At 37.1% G+C, this 25,070-nt stretch overlaps 1 protein-coding gene across 1 annotated transcript; it reads left to right on the forward strand.

The window, feature by feature from the left end:
• Positions 1-14,214: 14,214 nt before the first annotated feature.
• LOC140143755 (uncharacterized) lies at positions 14,215-14,666 on the forward strand. Its single transcript, XM_072165569.1, is given in 2 exon segments — positions 14,215-14,478; positions 14,480-14,666. Coding segments are annotated over 2 exon segments (342 nt in total). The 5' UTR covers positions 14,215-14,265; the 3' UTR covers positions 14,609-14,666.
• Positions 14,667-25,070: the final 10,404 nt, after the last annotated feature.

Genomic DNA, 25,070 nt, shown 5'->3' on the forward strand with positions numbered 1-25,070 from the left:
TTTCCCCTCCTCTGTACCAATCCATGCAAAGTAAAATACAGTCAGGGCATCGACCATATCTAAGTTTCTAGTGGTTACATCAAATGCTGAAAGCCATCTATGGGCCACACGTTCCAGAGGCACCTTAAAGTCAATGCCAAGAATTTCGGTTATTTCTTGCAGGTATTCTTTTAGGTCAGGTGAAAAGTGGAAGTCCCTGTACAAGTCATCACACAGATGTTCTACATGATTGTCAAATGCTGAACAAAATTTATGTACGCTATTATGCATGTGGTGACATAGATCGCCGTCCACATCCAAGAGATCAGGATTAGCTTCCCGAAGCCTCGTTTCAAATCCTGTTTTTTTGCCACGCATGTACGCTGCCGAATCACTCAAACTTGACACCATATTGCTAACAGGTATATCATCCTTTTGTAATTGTTCAACTAAAGCAAGATAAACAGTTTGTGCAGTCACAACTGTCAGCTCGACTGATGCGTAGTGCTGGACAACACACTGGTGCAGGCGGTCTGAAAAGTACGACACTAGGATAGTGAAGATGCGAATACCACTACCTTTGGTCGTACATTCATCCACATTTATGGAAAAGGGCGTTTCTTTTAGTTCGTCAACAATTCGCTTGTGGGTTACTTCAGAAAGACCTTCTTTTAACTTACCATCAACCCTGACCCCATCCCAGTTGAATCTTGACAATGCCCACATTTGACAGGTCATCGAAGGTTGCTGCCAAATATGGATCAATATGTATCTTTGGATAGAAGAAGCGAGCACAGGTACCTGAACTTTCTATTTATCCTATTTAGTAATCCAATCAAGTCAGCTCACTTTCCAATATGTATCCAATAATTTTAAGTAACATTTAGTTTGGCAAGAAGCGAAATAGGGAGGGCTCATCATTAGCTTTTTCAGAAGCAATGGTAAAATATTCTACAGTGTGCAATGTGACAGAAGATTGTGCTGATGTGTAGAACATGGTCCATGCCTATGAGTCCCAGGATTTGCATCTCAACTTTCCCAACTGTTGAAAAGTCACCCAAGATTGCGGACTGTAAACTGCCATAAGAAACAGGTCCACTTGAAAAATACATGGAGAACACATCATGATGAACAGTGAGCTATCCACAAATGTGGAAAAGCACATGAAGTCTGAAGCCCCTGTACCTTGGGATGAGTCCTTTCGGCAAACCTTCGTTTTTCAGGAAGGATGTGAAACCTCTAGGGTCACCTTAAGAATCCTTATACCTAAACTTGTTCACAGCTGAATGACGTTACGGTCCTGTGGCCTGTTTGATGTCTTGTCAAATTCTTTCGTCAGCCTGAGACAGAGGCATTCGCTAATTCGGGTTGTATCCGGTTTGTGGGGTTCCTGGCCATGAACCATGTATGATCTGAAAGAAAACACACACATAAAAAATTTATGTGATCTTTCACAGCAGTTCTACATTATTTACTGTAAAGATTCACAAGATAAAGGTTGAAGTGTTATTTTAGTGAACTGCATTTGTGCATGAACAAGTATGTATTATGATGACACTTGATTGTCCAAGTTGGAATATTAACATCATATTGTGCTCTTTTTAATACAGGCTAACAGAGCACATACAAAATAGGATAGCGACAGAAGCATTTAAGAAACTTCTATTATTTCTACATGTACAATTAACATGGACCTGTATCATTTTTTTTTTAATTTAGGAAAGCAATAGTGCAAATCTCAATTTAATACATGTATGTATTCTTGGTTCTGTTGATTAACCCAAGAGTTATATATAAACAAAGTAAAGTTTACTGAACAAATATTAAACCAACACCAAGTCCAATTTTCTACAAGACAAGGTGAAAAAAAACCCAATACAAAGTTCAATTTATCTGTCTGTGCTGCTTTACTTACTTGGTTGTTAAAGACATGGCACTGATCTCCATGCATGAGCTAGATACAGTCTTATCTCTCAGCACACTTCCCTTCTTGCATGCTTCATACAGGTATTCTGTCTACTCCACCTTGTTGGTTCCATTACCAAGGAATTTCTTCCATTGCTGCCGAAATGTCTGTCCATATACACGCACCTGCTGTGATCCTCCAGCTGCCCTCTTCTTCTGGATAATATGGCACTTGCCATATTGATCAACCTTTGTAATGTGTGATTTGCCAAGTCTCTAAATGTCCAGACCCATTGAAGTCTCTTTGGATCTAGTTGCTGTATCAGCGCCATTCCATCGATAATGTATACACTCCCTTTTGGAATCTCTTTGACACTGGGTTCTTCTGGTAGTGCCTCAACTGTGTGTTTCAGATTTGCTTGTCTTCACAAGGCAACCTTCTCTGGTGGAAAATGTCACATGTATAGGTAGCAAGCAATATATTATCATCTGTCTGAAGTCTGTCTTTCTCACTCTGCCTATTACAATTAACCTGGCCACTAGATTTCTGTCAGACTTCAGCTCAATCTCTTTCCCTTTCACTTTTGTTTTGACTGACTTGCCCATGCTGCTGAAAGTCTTCAACATCATCTTCTTCATGCTGTCAAACATGTATTTGGTGTTTTCTTGAATTCGTTCTTTCACAAAACATTGGAATGCTTCGTCTCTCGTGGCTTGATATTCAGTAGGTCATAAGTCACTGCATCTGATGCGATGGCCCCCGATGATGTCTGCACTAATTCTGGAGACTCATATACAAATGGGTTAACCATGCCCTTGAATATATTCTTGATATTAGTTATGTCAGCATGATCTTGTTGAATTCTTGATGACTGGTGATCTGGATGTGACCCACTTGTTTGGGTTCTCCCTGTCATTTCTTCATATCGGCGTGTTATTGCAGCTCTTTTATGATAGGTGACAATCTACCGTTAACTGCTCTTTTCTTGTTCGTAAATCCAGTCATCCCTCCATTAGTCTTTGAGTATCTGTTGGCAGTTTGTTCTATACCTGTAGTCAGAAAAAATCAAATCAGTGAATGGCTGAATCATATGACAAATTAAATATTTGAAATTGTACTTCTTATTCAATGACCATCATCTATATAGCTGATTATATGTAATGAGAAATATCTCAACAAGCAGAGTGTTTTTCATCAGATCATACCTTTTTACTTCCCATATACAGCCTGCATTTTTCACTTTTTCACTTTTATGTATGTGGCCACTCAGTCTAAATTCTTCTTCCGCAAGTTCTTCTCTGAACATTACCAAATAGAAGTTAATCTCACTGGCTCACTTGGGAAGAAAGGCTTTTTTCGTTGGTTAATGATTTCACTGGAAGTTGCATTTCCGTTTATGCCGAGTTGTATTGAACAGCATGCTGGCTAGAAATCAGTGTGACAACCTCATCAAATGGGGAAGTGGTTGCATCTAAGTTAGTGTCATCACGAAGTGTACACAAATATCGACTACCAGATTCTGCCAATCCTTGAATGTAACGAACCCACTTTTCAACAAACATGCAGCCTATAAAAGAAAATATAAACTGCTGATGACCATCTGGAGTCTCAAGTGTCATGACTGATCCATCACTAATGTCATTAAATTCTGCAAGAATGGGTTGCAGCAGGGCAAACTCTGCTCATCACCCATAGCAATGAGAAAAGGATGGCAGTGCAAAGATGAAAAGCTGTCGTCTTCCCAAACAGAAAAACCAGCACCACCCTTGCCAAAATTTGACAAATTTTTGACATATGTCAAAAACATGTTTTGACACATTTTTGACATATGTGTCAAAAGTATGTCAAAAACTATATAACAAAGGGACCTTCGTTTGACACAATCTTTGACATATTTTTGACACATTTTTTGACACATTTTTGACACAAAAACTACCACTAAAAACTTTGACAAAATTGCTTAACTTGTGTCAAAAATCATGTCAAATATATGTCAAAAAGTGAGGTTGTCAAAAGTATGTCAAATCTTGTGTATCAAAAATATATCAAATATATTGTGTCAAAAGTATGTCAAATCTAAGCTGCTCAGAAAATAGGAATGTCAAAAATATGTCAAAAAAAGAAGTTTTTTAAATTTGAAGAGGTTGATTTTGACCTTTTTGGGACTGAAAGTGCACACTTAATGTAAAAACGCCCATATACTCTTAAATATCAACTCACCTAAATATTAACTTACCTTTAACTGCCTTCATCTTGGAAGCTTCCCGGGCTTTTGCCAGTGCTGCAGAAACTTTCGTTTGCGTCCTCTGAAACGCTTCTTCTACTTCGTCCATTGTGGCCTAATTTTCTTCCTCTACTAGGTTCTCTAGTTCCATCTCCAACTCCCGACTCTTCCCAGCTCTTCTCCTTGGCGCAGTCTTTTGTTCGATGTCTTTTCGGACCTTCAATTCCCTCTGTGCTGCCTGCTTCTCACGGGTTGTCTTCATTCTTAGCAGTTCGTCTTTGTTTGCTAAATTTTTAAAGGAACAACATTATACTTTATTACAAACTTCAACTCAGCAGATGCCATGCATTGATTTGATTGATGACGGCATCATGACGCATACATTTGTAGTTTAACTGGGTGCAGCACGTGCTTCTGGAGTACCGGGTACTATACTTCACATGCAACAGCATTCTTGCTCACATAGTGCAGTGTCTATTTTTCATCCATTTCAAACAAAATATTTTTACCTCAAAATGATAGGTGTATCTGAATACATCAAGTAGGGCCTAACATAACAAAATAAATTGATTAAATGCATGACAGGGGGTATGTAGTGACTATGTAAAGTGTGGCATGAAAGTGCATTTAAAATATTTCCCAGCATCCCAGATATTTTTCCAGTATTTCACAGGAAATTATGCCACTTGACGTCAGCAGCGTTTGACATAACTGGTGTAGCGTAGCAAAATTTATCAATTTGCTAAACAATTTTAGAATTGTGTATCATTTTCATTCCATAGACTGCAACACTAAAGAGTGCACGTTTACCCCAAAACAATTGACACAAGCTGATTTTGCTATGCAAATAGAAATTCTTATGTCGAACACTTGACGTCAGTGTTACATACTTACAACTTTGTCTTAGCAAGCAGGCGGAATAAAATTGCATCCCTTGGTCGGTGGGGAATGCCCCTTTTAGCCGGCCGCTTTCTGTATATTTGATTTCATTCTCCTTACAAATCCGTAACTTCTGATCAGCTGAGAATTCCAACAAGTAATACTCTGAAATGACGATAAAAAAAAATTTGGTATGGTACGTTTCGTAAACAATATCAGGATTATATTCCACACAATACCTGCACACACTTTTGTTGATGTGCGTAAGTGCGTTCATCCACAGACAAATTTAAAACAGACCAAGGCCAGTGTTCAATTTACCACTTTAAACTTTACTTTTCAAGATATCTACCTGCACATGTGCAGATAGAATTTGGTCCCAAATTAGACAAATAAGATGAGAAAAGGCTGCGAATCATACCACTCTATTGATGCAAAGAAAACAAGGCTTATAAAAATATACCAGTGTAGTTAGTATTTTTATATAGTCCATCACATATGATATCAATGGTCTAAATTTGAAGTTAAAATTATGTGCAGGTCTCTTACACTTTGTGCAGGTAGGTTTACCTACGTTACCTGCACAAATGCAAGTAATGTTTTTCTGGTAAATCGAACACTGACCAAGGCCACACCACGGTTTTCTATTAGGCCCTTCGCACTTGATTATTAGTTTCCTGTTGAAGATTTTGAAAAAGGGACGAGGTGACTTTTAATTATTAATTATTAATTATCTTTTATTTTCTTTATTTAGTTTGAACTATTACAAGCAACCTTCAACTCATTTTGACTAGAGTGGGCATTTAATTATTTCACAACAATATTTCATTTTATAAATAAGTGAAGGTGGAGTTGTACTCTTTGTTCATTCATCATTATTGTTGACATTATTAAAGTCAGAAAATGGCAAGTAGAAGTAGTTGAAACTTATTTTAAAGGAGAAAATTAGAAATAAAAATAAAATAATTAATTATTTTGAGATTTTCAATTTTGGACGCGGGCGGTAAACAGGAAACTAATAATCAAGTGCGAAGGGCCTTAGGGAACATCTAGTCCCACTAAGTGAGACCCAGTGCCTTCAAATGTCGCCCCTAGGCCTATATAGGTCTCACCCAGTCACTGTGTATCCATGTGGACCTTGCTGTTTTCACATGTTTGACATCGTATAGGCTACTTATATACCGTACATGTTGTACAAGATTGTATATTTCTACTCCTCCTCAACCCCACTGTTTCAAACCCAATGTAGTCTTGTTCAAGTCTCATGCCAAAAACTTCAAAGTGTGATTCTCACTGTTTTTCCCAGCTTAGTCTATATCTCTAGTGTTTCTTGCATCATTTATTTTCATTTGAATTTTGGTCAAATTTAACTTCAAAAAATATTTGTGATAAACCATGTTGTTCAAGCCTTGAGTGCAGTCTGGCTTCTGAATTCGACAACCAGAAAATCACAAAAAAATTATCAATCATGCCATGTCTGATTGTTTCAATCTTGATTCCTTATACCTTCCTCCAAACGTTTGTGTATTGTTTGTTTCTGAAATATTTGTGGAAACATGTAAACCAACTTTGTTTACATTCACCCTCTCCTTCTATTGGCTGTGTACATACATGTAGGTCAGGGGTTCTCAACTATTTTTGACCGCGGGCCACCGAGGGCCGCAATCACTTGAAAGACAGCTTCTGAAGGGCCAAATACCCCTTTTTTCTTTTGTTTTTCTTTGTTTTGTGAGGTTGGTCAAGGGCCACTTAGCAGTGCTTGGCGAGCCGGATGTGGCCCGCGGGCCGCCTGTTGAGAACCCCTGATGTAGGCCTTAGTTGTGGGGGCATATTGGTGATAGCCTCATGGCCCACACAATCATTGGGGTAGTATATTTCAAAAAGGAAAAGACAAAATAAATTTTTGTTTGCATGCACACTTTCTAGACTACAGTCTACAACAGGGCTCAATTTCGTATTTTGAAGGGCACTAAATTCTAGGCCATTGCACAAGGGCACCTAAGGCCACTATACACTTCAGAATGCTTGAAATTGGAAGGCACCAAGGCCATGTCATAGGGGCACCAGAGGCCATGGCCTCTGTGAGATTTGACATATTTTGGACACATTTTATTTCTACATAAAATGGCCAAAGTCAGATTTGACACATTTTTGACACATTACATTGTGTAATTAAAAGATCCAAGTCAGATTTGACATATTTTTGACACATTTTATTTGTACATAAATAATTTATTTTCTAAAATGGCTAAAGTCAGATTTGACATATTTTTGACATACTGTAAACTGATTTGACATAATTTTGACATATTGTTATATTTTTAACATAAATTTGACACGCTCAAAAATATGTCAAAACACTTTTGACATTGTTTTGACATACCAAATATATGTCAAAACTGTTTTTGACACATATTTGATACACTTTTGACACATTTTTGACATAACAATTTCTGCAAGGGCACCGAAATCCACAACAGGCATCAAACCCAAAATGAAGGCATAACAAATGACCTTGTCTGGGACATGGATCTGCATTCCTTTCTCAATCTTGACATCTCCCATACCGTTGACGCCCCATTTCAGAGACATGGAAGAGACCCGCAAACGTTTGTGGAAAACCTCTAGTTTCACAAGATGCAGCAAGGTCGTCTTCCACATCTAAAAGGGCCACACCCAAGGCTAAATTCAAATTGCCCTGAAAATAGTGTTGAAGTGTTCAACAGTTATTTCAAACACACAATTTTTAAACAGAGCACACATCACATTTTCAAAACACTTACCTTAAAAGTACACTTTTCTTTTCTACAGCTTAAAAAATTGCATGGTTGAATTATTAAATCTTCTTATAAAATAAGGCACATAACACATCTTCTTTCAATACTGAACTGGAATTTAAAAAAAATAAAGGACTGAGTTAATTATCTTGATGGGTAAAAATTTCTGTGCAATAGGGATATATAAATATATTTTTAACAGTTAGCCGTGAAAATGATCACACCAGCGACTGTTTAATTATGTGCAGTGATGTTGCTCACTGTGAATGTGAAGAGGTCAGCAAATTTTCTTTGAAGAGTGTGAATTGTCAATCTACATGTATATCAGAAAACTCTTTATGGGAAACATTAAGAGATTAATGACTTACCAGAGGTCTTACACCTGCTGGTACTATAAACAGTTTAACATTACCAACTAGCCTGCCAATAAGTTCAGAGCGCAAATCATTGGGAAGTTGTATCAGATTGTTCCCATTCGCCTGCCCCTTCATGTATTTAAAGTTGATAACTCTTGGGAATGAAGCCAGAATGTACTGGTGAAGTTCATTCGCTTTCATGGATTTTTTGAATCTTTTAGGCGTGACTGCCAAAAAGTTCAGGGCGCAAATCATTGGGAAATTGTATTAGATTGTTCCCATTCGCCTGCCCCTTCATGTACTTAAAGTTGATAACTCTTGGGAATGAAGCCAGAATGTACTGGTGAAGTTCACCAGCTGTCATGGACTTCTTGAATCTTTTAGGCGTGACTGCCAATAAGTTCAGGGCGCAAATCATTGGGAAGTTGTATTAGATTGTTCCCATTCGCCTGCCCCTTCATGTACTTAAAGTTGATAACTCTTGGGAATGAAGCCAGAATGTACTGGTGAAGTTCATTCGCTGTCATGGATTTTTTGAATCTTTTAGGCGTGACTGCCAAAAGATTTAGGGCGCAAATCATTGGGAAATTGTATTAGATTGTTCCCATTCGCCTGCCCCTTCATGTACTTAAAGTTGATAACTCTTGGGAATGAAGCCAGAATGTACTGGTGAAGTTCACCAGCTGTCATGGACTTCTTGAATCTTTTAGGCATGACTGCCAAAAAGTTCGGGGCGCAAATCATTGGGAAGTTGTATTAGATTGTTCCCATTCGCCTGCCCCTTACTTCCCATATACAGCGTGCATTTTCACTTTTTTCACTTTTATTATTACCTTCCATTATTATTATTATTATTATTATGTATGTGATCACTCAGTCTAAATTCTTCTTCCACAAGTTCTTCTCTGAACATTACCAAATAGAAGTTCATCGCACTGGCTTTACCAAAATGGGAAGTTCCACTTGGGAAGAAAAGCTTTTTCATTGGTTCATGATTTCACTGGAAGTTGCATTTCCGTTTATGCTGAGTTGTATTGAACAGCATTCTGGCCAGAAATCAGTGTGACAACCTCATCAAATGGAGAAGTGGTTGCATCTAAGTTGGTGTCATCACAAAGTGTACACATATATCGACTACCAGATCCTGCCAATCCTTGAATGTAACGAACCCACTTTTCAATAAAAATGTACTGGTGAAGTTCATTCGCTGTCATGGATTTTTTTAATCTTTTAGGCGTGACTGCCAAAAAGTTCAGGGCGCAAATCATTGGGAAATTGTATTAGATTGTTCCCATTCGCATGCCCCTTCATGTACTTAAAGTTGATAACTCTTGGGAATGAAGCCAGAATGTACTGGTGAAGTTCACCAGCTGTCATGGACTTCTTGAATCTTTTAGGCGTGACTGCCAATAAGTTCAGGACGCAAATCATTGGGAAGTTGTATTAGATTGTTTCCATTCGCCTGCCCCTGCATGTACTTAAAGTTGATAACTCTTGGGAATGAAGCCAGAATGTACTGGTGAAGTTCACCAGCTGTCATGGACTTCTTGAATCTTTTAGGCATGACTGCCAAAAGTTCAGGGCATAAATCATTGGGAAGTTGTATTAGATTGTTCCCATTCGCCTGCCCCTTACTTCCCATATACAGCGTGCATTTTCACTTTTTTTTCACTTTTATTATTACCTTCCATTATTATTATTATTATTATTATTATTATGTATGTGATCACTCAGTCTAAATTCTTCTTCCACAAGTTCTTCTCTGAACATTACCAAATGGAAGTTCATCTCACTGGCTTTACCAAAATGGGAAGTTCCACTTGGGAAGAAAAGCTTTTTCATTGGTTCATGATTTCACTGGAAGTTGCATTTCCGTTTATGCCGAGTTGTATTGAACAGCATTCTGGCCAGAAATCAGTGTGACAACCTCATCAAATGGAGAAGTGGTTGCATCTAAGTTGGTGTCATCACAAAGTGTACACATATATCGACTACCAGATCCTGCCAATCCTTGAATGTAACGAACCCACTTTTCAATAAAAATGTACTGGTGAAGTTCATTCGCTGTCATGGATTTTTTTAATCTTTTAGGCGTGACTGCCAAAAAGTTCAGGGCGCAAATCATTGGGAAATTGTATTAGATTGTTCCCATTCGCATGCCCTTCATGTACTTAAAGTTGATAACTCTTGGGAATGAAGCCAGAATGTACTGGTGAAGTTCACCAGCTGTCATGGACTTCTTGAATCTTTTAGGCGTGACTGCCAATAAGTTCAGGACGCAAATCATTGGGAAGTTGTATTAGATTGTTTCCATTCGCCTGCCCCTTCATGTACTTAAAGTTGATAACTCTTGGGAATGAAGCCAGAATGTACTGGTGAAGTTCACCAGCTGTCATGGACTTCTTGAATCTTTTAGGCATGACTGCCAAAAGTTCGGGCATAAATCATTGGGAAGTTGTATTAGATTGTTCCCATTCGCCTGCCCTTACTTCCCATATACAGCGTGCATTTTCACTTTTTTTTTTCACTTTTATTATTACCTTCCATTATTATTATTATTATTATTATTATTATGTATGTGATCACTCAGTCTAAATTCTTCTTCCACAAGTTCTTCTCTGAACATTACCAAATGGAAGTTCATCTCACTGGCTTTACCAAAATGGGAAGTTCCACTTGGGAAGAAAAGCTTTTTCATTGGTTCATGATTTCACTGGAAGTTGCATTTCCGTTTATGCCGAGTTGTATTGAACAGCATTCTGGCCAGAAATCAGTGTGACAACCTCATCAAATGGAGAAGTGGTTGCATCTAAGTTGGTGTCATCACAAAGTGTACACATATATCGACTACCAGATCCTGCCAATCCTTGAATGTAACGAACCCACTTTTCAATAAAAATGTACTGGTGAAGTTCATTCGCTGTCATGGATTTTTTTAATCTTTTAGGCGTGACTGCCAAAAAGTTCAGGGCGCAAATCATTGAGAAATTGTATTAGATTGTTCCCATTCGCCTGCCGCTTCATGTACTTAAAGTTGATTACTCTTGGGAATGAAGCCAGAATGTACTGGTGAAGTTCACCAGCTGTCATGGACTTTTTGAATCTTTTAGGCGTGACTGCCAAAAAGTTCAGGGCGCAAATCATTTGGAAGTTGTATTAGATTGTTCCCATTTGCCTGCCCCTTCATGTACTTGAAATTGATTATCCTCGGGAATAAAGCCAGAATGTACTGGCGAAGTTCACCAGCTGTCATGGACTTCTTGGAATTTTTTAGGCGTGACTGCCAGAATGTACTGGTGAAGTTCATTCGCTGTCATGGATTTTTTGAATCTTTTAGGCGTGACTGCCAAAAAGTTCAGGGCGCAAATCATTGGGAAATTGTATTAGATTGTTCCCATTCGCCTGCCCCTTCATGTACTTAAAGTTGATAACTCTTGGGAATGAAGCCAGAATGTACTGGTGAAGTTCACCAGCTGTCATGGACTTCTTGAATCTTTTAGGCATGACTGCCAAAAAGTTCGGGGCGCAAATCATTGGGAAGTTGTATTAGATTGTTCCCATTCACCTGCCCCTTACTTCCCATATACAGCGTGCATTTTCACTTTTTCACTTTTATTATTACCTTCCATTATTATTATTATTATTATTATGTATGTGATCACTCAGTCTAAATTCTTCTTCCACAAGTTCTTCTCTGAACATTACCAAATAGAAGTTCATCGCACTGGCTTTACCAAAATGGGAAGTTCCACTTGGGAAGAAAAGCTTTTTCATTGGTTCATGATTTCACTGGAAGTTGCATTTCCGCTTATGCTGAGTTGTATTGAACAGCATTCTGGCCAGAAATCAGTGTGACAACCTCATCAAATGGAGAAGTGGTTGCATCTAAGTTGGTGTCATCACAAAGTGTACACATATATCGACTACCAGATCCTGCCAATCCTTGAATGTAACGAACCCACTTTTCAATAAAAATGTTCTGGTGAAGTTCATTCGCTGTCATGGATTTTTTTAATCTTTTAGGCGTGACTGCCAAAAAGTTCAGGGCGCAAATCATTGGGAAATTGTATTAGATTGTTCCCATTCGCATGCCCCTTCATGTACTTAAAGTTGATAACTCTTGGGAATGAAGCCAGAATGTACTGGTGAAGTTCACCAGCTGTCATGGACTTCTTGAATCTTTTAGGCGTGACTGCCAATAAGTTCAGGACGCAAATCATTGGGAAGTTGTATTAGATTGTTTCCATTCGCCTGCCCTTCATGTACTTAAAGTTGATAACTCTTGGGAATGAAGCCAGAATGTACTGGTGAAGTTCACCAGCTGTCATGGACTTCTTGAATCTTTTAGGCATGACTGCCAAAAAGTTCGGGGCGCAAATCATTGGGAAGTTGTATTAGATTGTTCCCATTCGCCTGCCCCTTACTTCCCATATACAGCGTGCATTTTCACTTTTTTCACTTTTATTATTACCTTCCATTATTATTATTATTATTATTATTATTATGTATGTGATCACTCAGTCTAAATTCTTCTTCCACAAGTTCTTCTCTGAACATTACCAAATGGAAGTTCATCTCACTGGCTTTACCAAAATGGGAAGTTCCACTTGGGAAGAAAAGCTTTTTCATTGGTTCATGATTTCACTGGAAGTTGCATTTCCGCTTATGCCGAGTTGTATTGAACAGCATTCTGGCCAGAAATCAGTGTGACAACCTCATCAAATGGAGAAGTGGTTGCATCTAAGTTGGTGTCATCACAAAGTGTACACATATATCGACTACCAGATCCTGCCAATCCTTGAATGTAACGAACCCACTTTTCAATAAAAATGTACTGGTGAAGTTCATTCGCTGTCATGGATTTTTTAATCTTTTAGGCGTGACTGCCAAAAAGTTCAGGGCGCAAATCATTGAGAAATTGTATTAGATTGTTCCCATTCGCCTGCCGCTTCATGTACTTAAAGTTGATAATTCTTGGGAATGAAGCTAGAATGTACTGGTGAAGTTCACCAGCTGTCATGGACTTTTTGAATCTTTTAGGCGTGACTGCCAAAAAGTTCAGGGCGCAAATCATTTGGAAGTTGTATTAGATTGTTCCCATTTGCCTGCCCCTTCATGTACTTGAAATTGATTATCCTCGGGAATAAAGCCAGAATGTACTGGCGAAGTTCACCAGCTGTCATGGACTTCTTGGAATTTTTTAGGCGTGACTGCCAGAATGTACTGGTGAAGTTCATTCGCTGTCATGGATTTTTTTACTCTTTTAGGCGTGACTGCCAAAAAGTTCAGGGCGCAAATCATTGGGAAATTGTATTAGATTGTTCCCATTCGCCTGCCCCTTCATGTACTTAAAGTTGATAACTCTTGGGAATGAAGCCAGAATGTACTGGTGAAGTTCACCAGCTGTCATGGACTTCTTGAATCTTTTAGGCGTGACTGCCAAAAAGTTCAGGGCGCAAATCATTTGGAAGTTGTATTAGATTGTTCCCATTTGCCTGCCCCTTCATGTACTTGAAATTGATTATCCTCGGGAATAAAGCCAGAATGTACTGGCGAAGTTCACCAGCTGTCATGGACTTCTTGAATTTTTTAGGCGTGACTGCCAATAAGTTCAGGACGCAAATCATTGGGAAGTTGTATTAGATTGTTCCCATTCGCCTGCCCCCTTCATGTACTTAAAGTTGATAACTCTTGGGAATGAAGCCAGAATGTACTGATGAAGTTCATTCGCTGTCATGGATTTTTGAATCTTTTAGGCGTGACTGCCAAAAAGTTCAGGGCGCAAATCATTGGGAAATTGTATTAGATTGTTCCCATTCGCCTGCCCCTTCATGTACTTAAAGTTGATAACTCTTGGGAATGAAGCCAGAATGTACTGGTGAAGTTCACCAGCTGTCATGGACTTCTTGAATCTTTTAGGCGTGACTGCCAAAAAGTTCAGGGCGCAAATCATTGGGAAGTTGTATTAGATTGTTCCCATTCGCCTGCCCCTTCATGTACTTGAAATTGATTATCCTCGGGAATGAAGCCAAAATGTACTGGCGAAGTTCACCAGCTGTCATGGACTTCTTGAATCTTTTAGGCGTGACTGCCAATAAGTTCAGGGCGCAGCTTTTCTCCACGGGCCTGAATCACTGATCCAAGATGGTTCAGCGATTGCATTACAGGAGGCGTCACTCCTACAACACCAAGTCCAACAAAGTCAGGATTGTAAAGACCCCTGGTGGCAAGCTGGTCTATCATACCCACAAGAAGAAGCCCAAGGCATTAAGATGTGGTGACACTGGAGTCAAGCTTCAGGGTGTGTGGGCCGCTAGACCCAAGAAACTCATGTCAATGTCCAAGCCTAAAAAGACGGGTGTCAAGAGCATATGGTGGTACACTGTGTGCAAAGGCTGTCAGACAAAAGATTGTTCGTGCTTTTCTGATTGAAGAACAGAAGATCGTACAGAGAGTCCTCAGGGCACAACAGCAGAGCAAGAAGTAGACTTATGCCACAATCCATACAGAAATTTATACAGAACAAAGACATTACAATAAATGACATCATGTATCTGACTCTGATGCCAAACCAGGAACTCTAAGGACAAAGAGGGTAATTGAAAAGCATCATTTATTCAAATAAATGCCAGCAATGCTTGGACTTGGAGGATAAAAAAAAAAAAAAAAATAAGTTCAGGGCGCAAATCATTGGGAAGTTGTATTAGATTGTTCCCATTCGCCTGCCCCTTCATGTACTTAAAATTGATTACTCTTGGGAATGAAGCCAGAGTGTACTGGTGAAGTTCACCAGCTGTCATGGATTTTTTGAATCTTTTAGGTGTGACTGCCAAAAAGTTCAGGGCGCAAATCATTGGGAAAGTGTATTAGATTGTTCCCATTCGCCTGCCCTTCATGTACTTAAAGTTGATAACTCTTGGGAATGAAGCCAGAATGTACTGGCGGTTCACCAGCTGTCATGGACTTCTTGAATCTTTTAGGTGTGACTGCCAAAAAGTTCAGGGCGCAAATCATTGGGAAAGTGTATTAGATTGTTCCCATTCGCCTGCCCTAAACTGTCATCACCCCATTTCAGAGACATGAAAGGGACCCAAAAATGTTTATGGAACCTCTAGATTGTTCCCATTCGCCTGCCCCTTCATGTACTTAAAGTTGATAACTCTTGGGAATGAAGCCAGAATGTACTGGTGAAGTTCACCAGCTGTCATGGACTTCTTGAATCTTTTAGGCGTGACTGCCAAAAAGTTCAGAGCGCAAATCATTGGGAAGTTGTATTAGATTGTTCCCATTTGCCTGCCCTAAACTGTCATCACCCCATTTTAGAGACATGAAAGGGACCCGAAAACGTTTATGGAAAACCTCTAGTTTCACAAGATGCAGCAAGGCCTTCTTCCACATCTAGAAGGGCCACAGCCAAGGCTTTATCTACATACCAACATCTCCCTCTGCACATTGGATCTACCAAGGGGCAATCAGGAAGTACTGCCAAAACATCAATGCTGTCACATCCTGTGACATCTGATGAAACTGTGTGAAGAGGAGGACTAAAAGAAAACAAAGCAGATCCTGGAAGAAACCTTTTCTCATCAGCACATGGAGCCTTTTCAGATCTAAAAATCTGAAATCACATCATGTTGTTGTTCACTCTGTATGCAATACATTTCAGTGGAGACAGAGATCCATTGATCAGTACTCTGTTGACCAGCAGCATGGAAACAACATTGACAATGTATTTATAAATTGTCCCATTAACCCCATACAGAGACAAGGTTAACTTGATTATCATGATCAGGCTGGGGTTGGTTTCGCAAGTTCCGTATCGCACTCGCCTGTGACCTTATTTGTCTGACCGCATTACCTGCTGACGAGCACTCACCGCTACCACTCGCTGTTGTATTAATCCTTCTCAGGTTGGCCTGGTTTTTTTTTTTTTTATTTGTCGTCTTCTTTCTCCCCATGTTTACGCCTCCACGTAGTTGTATATACGCTACATATTAAGTGTAAGTGTTCCTGTAATTTTAAGCTTACTGCCGGAGAATACAAGTAGAGCAACATAATTCTTTTTGAAATAAATTTTACGTCCTCTTGATTGCTGGTCAACAAATGCAATGACCAAAATTCTGCGATCTCCGTGGCTCTAGCCTGCATCCGCAATGATTAGGAGCCCACTTGAATTCATAATCTTTTCTACAGCTGTTTTCCATCATCTTCACAACAATATCTGTCATAAATGTGAACACCAAGAGACTTTTTAAAATCTTGACATCCGGTTGAAGTTTGAATGACAGCTTCATAATATTCCGTTTCCCTTCCTGCCTCCAAACACACTATCTTACCAACCTCAGTTGTGACATGAATAAAATACAATACCAACTTATATTGCCCATATTGTGGTAAATATATTCTAATGGCATGTTTAATAAATACTGTATAATGAACCGCTAACATTTTTTACAGCACACATCACATGCCTCTCCGCTGCCATGATCCATCAACACTCGCATTCACCAGATTCTTTTAGCCACCCAATTTCATGACTATTTTGGAGCTATTTTGAACATAAAAATTTAAGTTTTGATGGCGAAATCGCGTTCCTGAATTTGGAATTTTGGTGGACATTGCTTCCGAATTAACAAATCTTCAATACTGTAGTGTAGTAGTATAATGAGTTCGATGATATTTTTTGAACCGCTCTCCTTAAAGGGACTGTAACCCCTCACCATCTAGGGCATACTGCACACTGTTTGCATATTCTTTTGACATTATTTATCTTTAAGGTGTTTTTCAATTCTTGTCAACTTCTGTGTTTGGTTGAAGTTTTACATCAGTACTATCTTGAAGGACATCTGCCTCAGTGCAGTCTATTATCTTCTGCGCCCTATCTGCATATTCTTTTGACATTCTTTATCTTTAAGGTGTTTTTCAATTCTTGTCAACTTGGTTAGTAAGTTGAGGTTTTATCACTTTCAGCTCCCTCAATACACTCTGAAGTCCTGTGAACAAAAGCAAAACAGAAGGACATTCAATTAATTTCAGGATGGATCACTGTCAAGACCAGGTCAACACCTGCAATATTATGTTAGAAATTAGCACTTTATAAAAAAGGGACACCCAACAAACTTGAATTTTGCATTTCTTGGGTTTTCCAATTCCTAGAACACTTTTGGGATTGTTACTGAATTAATGCTTCATAAACTACAATCCTGTGACTTCCACATTGGATCAAATTAAAAATGTGCCTAAAAGATGTCAGAAAACCAGATGTCGCTCTAGTGTACATCAATGTCAAATCAAATCACCCTCCCCCCCGACATTCAAGGAGCTGCTACACTCAGTCAACAGGAATATATAACTGGCTAACACTGTACCATTATTTTGATTTGGTCAGCAAACTGACTTTCTCAAAAGTGGGTTTTTGGTTTTGTAGTAAGTTCTATTTCAAAACTAGTGATGATGACATAATATTCCACAAATTTACAATCATATGTGACCCCTCAGCACAACTGAGCCCGGATGTCGCCAGTGCCACTATTGAGATATACTCCATCGAACTTAACAATAAACAATAGGAAACAAAGGATTTATTGACTGTTTTATTGATTTTTCACTACTTAAATGTCAAGTACTATAGACATGATATACATCATTTTAAAGCTAATTTTAAGCAGAATATTTTGGTTGAATATCTCAAAAATGATGATTGGCGACTTCAGGGCTCAGTTGTGCTGAGGGGTCACATATTACATGTAAAGGGATCTGGATTTGTACTTTCTGACAAAATGGGTAGGTATACCCATATCAGAGTGGGGTTCAGTGCAGCAAATGCACATAATTCTTCTCTGTGAATAATTTTCTGATCTCACTAAAATGAGCAGTGATAAGCTAAAAGTGTACTATAACAGAGTGTAGCATTAATTTACTTACAATTGTGAGCAGTAATATGCTAAAAATGTATTATTATGGAGAGTAGCATTAATTACCTTTAAACACACTAAACATGAGCAGTGGTATGCACGATATGTTTCAGATGTATATTATAAAGGATGGTAGGACCATGCTAAAAATGAGCAGTAGTACGCTTAAAAAGTCGACTTTAAAGTGTACTATAAAGGAGAGTAACATTAATACACTGAAAGGGGCTGATTTATACAAATTGATGATCGGGGACAGCATCAAAACCCCGTCACCCGGTCAACTGCTGGTGTCTTGGGCAGAACTTATGATTATTGAGGTTCTATTGTTCAGAACAATAGAACATGGTTAATAAACCGCCGGTGCTGCAGGGTGCTGTTTTGAAGCCATCCCTTACAAACTGCTGATATATTTTATGTATCTTTTGTAGAATTGTGATGACATACTTGTGTCAAAATCAAGCAGATCATTTGATTTTACCTACCTAATGTAGAATTGTAATGTATGCCTCGAAATGGAAACCTACATGTTACTGGTGTTACAGATGTTCTGTTAAACCATGATAACATAATGAACATGTATTCCTACCATATTGTGGTTCTGGCTTAATAGCAAAATAATTGGCTTAACAGCAAAATAATTGAATATTTCCATAGTCCACTCAACTGTAAATGCAAGAACTGCATAGAGGAACCATGTCCGATTCTTTATTCCCAGAGCAGACAGAACTCATACAAACAGTGAAATGTAGGTACTCAGTGTTGACAATTATGTTTGTAACCATTTATATCATGCTGTATGCTAACCATTTCCAATATTGTAAAAGGTGATGATCATATATAATTGTGCTACCTATACAAGTACCTTAAAGGCTTAATGTACGATTTTCTTCAAATTTTAAATTTGTCATTATATACTCAAAATGCTGAAATAATACTAGTAATAATGATCGGGAATGCATGGTTTCTGTCCATTTTGAGCTGAAATAACGAGGTAACGTGAAAGAAACACTGCTTGTTATTTTGGCCGCTTAACACACAGTTCTATATGGACATAAAGTCATAATTTTAATTATGACTTTATGTCTAACTTTGCTCTGTTTATACCTACAAACACAACAAATTTGGCTGATTCCATTTAGGTGCAAGTTGTGACATGTGTAAACATTACAAATATGCCAAAAAATCAGGTTTGAAAAAAATTAACCAAATTCATATTATATAAGATCGTACATTATGACTTTAAGTTAGTTAGTCTAGAACCACAGTTAATTGAATTGTGAGAGATAAATTTGAATCCTTAGTAACCATTTATTATTTACACATGGGGATAGTGTGAGTTTTGATCAAAAAATCCACTAACAATTTTATGTTCTTGCCTCACATCTGCTTAATTTTTTTGGATTCCCCCTTGTTTTACCTTTATTAATCATTGCAAAGAAAACTTTTCTCCCTCATGGTAAAAATTCAGATTCCCCGTCTAGACCACCACAAATTTGGATTCCTCCCTTAAAACTCTCACTCACCCTGGTGTAAATATTGAACGGTGCCTTAAAGTTTGTGACATAATCATACTGAAGAGTACATTTCCAAAAAATAAATACTAAGACCACCAGTACTTTGTGGAATGAGCATGGTTTTTGAAAAGCACTTTTCAGTTTGTATTTGCTACACTGTATATGTTATATTGATACCTTGTAAATGCTATATACTTTTTCCTGAAACCATGAAATTTTCAGAATTGGCTTTTTATGTATGAACATCAGAGTGTTACTTAAACAATAGTCAATCATAAAAGTTTTGTAATTTTCTGCTTTTGAGTTAGTCTTGATAACCATTGCACAAAAAGAAAGTCCACACTTGTTGAGGGTCATAATTTTAATATGGTATTTTCACACATTCATAACCTCATTAATTTACGCGATACATGCGATCCAATCATTTTTATTTATTTGGCAAAACTTCCTGCAAGAGTAAAAGGGCAAAAACATGATCTTGATTTCCATGATAAAGTGTGTGTTTTTTTAAGGGGGTACTACACCCCTGGCCAATTTTGTGCCTATTTTTGCATTTTTCTCAAAAATTCTAGCACATTGGTGACAAGTAAGATATGTATATTATAGGGGCAAGGACTACAACTACTGTACTGAAAATTCAGCAACTCAAAGCAAGTAGTTATTGATTTATTGATCAAATATTGGTTTTCCTCATTTTTGACTGTAACTCCAAGAACTGTTGTCTGTGCTAAAATAAAATTTCCAGTGCAGTAGTTGTAGTCCTTGCCCCTATAATATACATATGTTACTTGTCCCCAATGCGCTATAATTTTTGAGAAAAATGCAAAAATAGGCACAAAATTGGGCATGGGTGTAGTACCCCCTTAATTGAATTGTTATACATTTTTGAGAGTAAAGTCAATCAATAGCTAGTAGTACTACACTAAAGCAGTATTCAGACTTTTTATTGTATGTACAATATTGTATGCAACATATCTACGTTGTTTAATCTATTGCCATTCTATTTCCAGTAATGTTTTAAGTTCTAACGAATGTTTGATGACGTAAAATCAATAATATATTTCTACTAGATATTACATGTAACATATTATCGATTTTTCGTCATCGAACATTCGTTAGAACTTAAACATTACTGGAAATAGAATGGCAATAGATTAAATAACGTATATATGTTGCATACAATATTGTACGTACAATACTCGGAGTCTGTGGAGCGCTTAATGTAATGTACTAGTACTACACAATATTAATGCACTTGTAAATGTGTATACTTGTGCCAATGTTTTCTTTGAAATAAAAAAACCATGTGAAAAAGTACAATATACAATTGATATTCTGTGTGTTATTGTTTGCTGTGTTGTAATTTTAAGCAATAAAAAGTGTATTGGGAATGGACTGTAGAGAACTGTATACCAATATCATAAATGCCTGTGCCTTTTTCGACAAATAAGCAGTTAACTCACCACTGATTGCAACAGAACCCATTTTTAATCACCATTCAATTCAGAAAAGCATTTTTAATAACACATCAAAAGTCCCCCAAAATCCCAAGTAGTAGAACAGTGCTTAATTTGCATAAATATAAAATGGCTGCTTATGCAGGGGCAAAATTTCAAAGTTGGTCAAATCTTTAAAAAAACAACATTGTATTGCTCTCATCATAAGAAATCAGAAAAGTATAGTTTGACATGTCATCGACATACAGTTCTCGAGTTATAGACATAAAGGTTAAATTTTGGGGTCCACAAGCATCTACAGTTGAATAAATGCTCAAATTTGAATCCAACTGGTCTCAAATTGTTCCTTTGGCAAAAATGAATCAAATTGAGAAAAGTTTTGGATGTTTTGTTACATAAGTAATGTCACAAAATAAGTCACGATCAACAGGGTTCAATGGATTTTGATCTTTTTTGCTGTGTTACCAAGGTAACAATCCAACTGAGATAAGCAATCAATTCTTTTTTTGAATGTTCTTGCAAGTTTGGCATTTGACCTTTTCCCTTCTATTTCTAACTCAAGAACTGTACATTGGATATGAGTCAAACTATACTTTTTCTGAACCCTTATTATGAGAGGAATATGTTGGTATAGTTCTATTGATTCATATTTGACCATTTCACCCGCTACATAATATTTTGCCCGCTGCATAAACGGCCATTTTGGATTTATGCAAATTAGGCACCATTCAACTACGGGGATTTTCTGGGACTTTTGATGTGTTATTAAGTATGGTTTTTTGAAAGGAATGGTGATTAAATGGATTCTGTTGTGGTTAATGTTGGGTGATTTCATACTTTGGCCTAAAAAGACCCCTAAAGGATTTTGACATTATTAATTAGGAAAAATATAGGATTTTCTCGTGAACAGGGTTAAACGTGCAACCAACCATGCCAGTTAGATAATGTCATTATGGTTCCGTTTTTTGGACAGCCATCAAAGAATAAGGTAACTTGCAATCAGGATTAAGTAGTTAAATAATGTCATTTTGGTTCATTATTTTGGACAGCAATCAAGGTTAAACAATAAGGTAACTTACATTTGGGATTAAACAGTAAAATGATGTCATTTTGGTTCACTATTTTGACCAGCCATCATGGTTAAACAATAAGGTAGCCTACAATCACGATTAAACAGTAAAATAATGTAATTTTGGTTCATTATTTTGGACAGCCATCAATATTAAACGATAAGGTAACTTGCAATCAGGATAAAACAGCAAAATAATGTCGTTTTGGTTCATTATTTTGAACAGCCATCAAGGTTAAACAATAAGGTAGCCTACAATCAGGATTAAACTGTAAAATAATGTCATTTTGGTTCATTATTTTGGACAGCCATCAAGATTAAACAATAAGATAACTTGCAGTCAGGATTAAAAAGTAAAATAATGTCATTTTGGTTGACTATTTTGGGCAGCCATCAAGATTAAACGATATGGTAACTTGCAATCAGGAGTAAACAGTAAAATAATGTCATTTTGGTTGACTATTTTGGACAGCCATCAAGATTACGCGATAAGGTAACCTGCAATCAGGAGTAAACAGTAAAATAATGTCATTTTGGTTGACTATTTTGACCAGCCATCAAGATTAAACGATATGGTAACTTGCAATCAGGATTAAACAGCAAAATAATGTCATTTTGGTGGACTATTTTGGACAGCCAAATCAGGTAACTTGCAATCAGGAGTAAACAGCAAAATAATGTATTTTGGTTGACTATTTTGGACAGCCATCAAGATTAAACAATAAGGTAACTTGCAATCAGGATTAAACAGTAAAATAATGTCATTTTGGTTGACTATTTTGGACAGCCATCAAGATTAAACGATAAGGTAACTTGCAATCAGGAGTAAACAGCAAAATAATGTAATTTTGGTTGACTATTTTGGACAGCCATCAAGATTAAACAATAAGGGAACTTGCAATCAGGATTAAACAGCAAAATAATGTCATTTTGGTTGACTATTTTGGACAGCCATCAATATTAAACAATAAGGGAACTTGCAGTCAGGATTAAACAGCAAAGTAATGTCATTTTGGTTGACTATTTTGGCACGCCATCAAGATTAAACGATATGGTAACTTGCAATCAGGATTAAACAGCAAAATAATGTCATTTTGGTTCACTATTTTCGACAGCCATCAAGGTTAAACGATAAGGTAACTTGCAGTCAGGATTAAACAGTAAAATAATGTCATTTTGGTTCACTATTTTGGACAGCCATCAATATTAAACAATAAGGGAACTTGCAGTCAGGATTAAACAGCAAAGTAATGTCATTTTGGTTCACTATTTTGGACAGCCATCAAGATTAAACGATATGGTAACTTGCAATCAGGATTAAACAGTAAAATAATGTCATTTTGGTTGACTATTTTGGACAGCCATCAAGATTAAACAAGGTAACTTGCAATCAGGATTAAGCAGCAAAATAATGTAATTTTGGTTGACTATTTTGGACAGCCATCAAGGTTAAACAATAAGGTAACTTGCAATCAGGATTAAACAGTAAAATAATGTCATTTTGGTTGACTATTTTGGACAGCCATCAAGATTAAACAATAAGGTAACTTGCAATCAGGATTAAGCATCAAAATAATGTCATTTTGGTTGACTATTTTGGACAGCCATCAAGATTAAACAATAAGGTAACTTGCAATCAGGATTAAACAGTAAAATAATGTCATTTTGGTTGACTATTTTGGACAGCCATCAAGATTAAACGATATGGTGACTTGCAATCAGGATTAAACAGTAAAATAATGTCATTTTGGTTGACTATTTTGGACAGCCATCAAGATTAAACGATTAGGTAACTTGCAATCAGGATTAAACAGTAAAGTAATGTCATTTTGGTTGACTATTTTGGACAGCCATCAAGATTAAACGATATGGTAACTTGCAATCAGGATTAAACAGCAAAATAATGTCATTTTGGTTGACTATTTTGGACACCCATCAAGATTAAACGATAAGGTATCTTGCAATCAGGATTAAGCAGCAAAATAATGTAATTTTGGTTGACTATTTTGGACAGCCATCCAGGTTAAACAAGGTAGCCTACAATCAGGATTAAACAGTAAAATAATGTCATTTTGGTTCATTATTTTGGACAGCCATCAATATTAAACGATATGGTAACTTGCAATCAGGATAAAACAGTAAAATAATGTCATTTTGGTTCACTATTTTGGACAGCCATCAAGATTAAACAATGAGGCAATCCAGATTAAACAGCACAATAATGTCATTTTGGTTCATTATTTTGGGCAGCCATCAAGATTAAACGATAAGGTAACTTGCAATCAGGATTAAACAGCAAAATAATGTCATTTTGGTTCATTATTTTGACCAGCCATCAAGATTAAACAATAAGGAAACCTGCAATCAGGATTAAACAGTAAAATAATGTCATTTTGGTTCACTATTGTGACCAGCCATCAAGGTTAAACAATAAGGGAACTTGCAATCAGGATTAAACAGCAAAATAATGTTATTTTGGTTGACTATTTTGGACAGCCATCAAGGTTAAACAATAAGGGAACTTGCAATCAGGATTAAACAGCAAAATAATATCATTTTGGTTGACTATTTTGACCAGCCATCAAGATTAAACAATAAGGTAACTTGCAATCAGGATTAAACAGTAAAATAATGTCATTTTGGTTGACTATTTTGGACAGCCATCAAGATTAAACGATAAGGTAACTTGGAATCAGGATTAAACAGTAAAATAATGTTAAACGATAAGGGAACTGGCAATCAGGATTAAACAGTAAGATAATGTCATTTTGGTTCATTATTTTGGACAGCCATCAAGATTAAACAATAAGGTAACTTGCAGTCAGGATTAAACAGTAAGATAATGTCATTTTGGTTCATTATTTTGACCAGCCATCAAGATTAAACAATAAGGAAACCTGCAATCAGGATTAAACAGTAAAATAATGTCATTTTGGTTCACTATTGTGACCAGCCATCAAGGTTAAACAATAAGGGAACTTGCAATCAGGATTAA

The sequence above is a fragment of the Amphiura filiformis genome, unplaced genomic scaffold (assembly GCF_039555335.1).
Source record: "Amphiura filiformis unplaced genomic scaffold, Afil_fr2py scaffold_26, whole genome shotgun sequence".
NCBI classification, from domain to species: Eukaryota; Metazoa; Echinodermata; class Ophiuroidea; order Amphilepidida; family Amphiuridae; genus Amphiura; species Amphiura filiformis.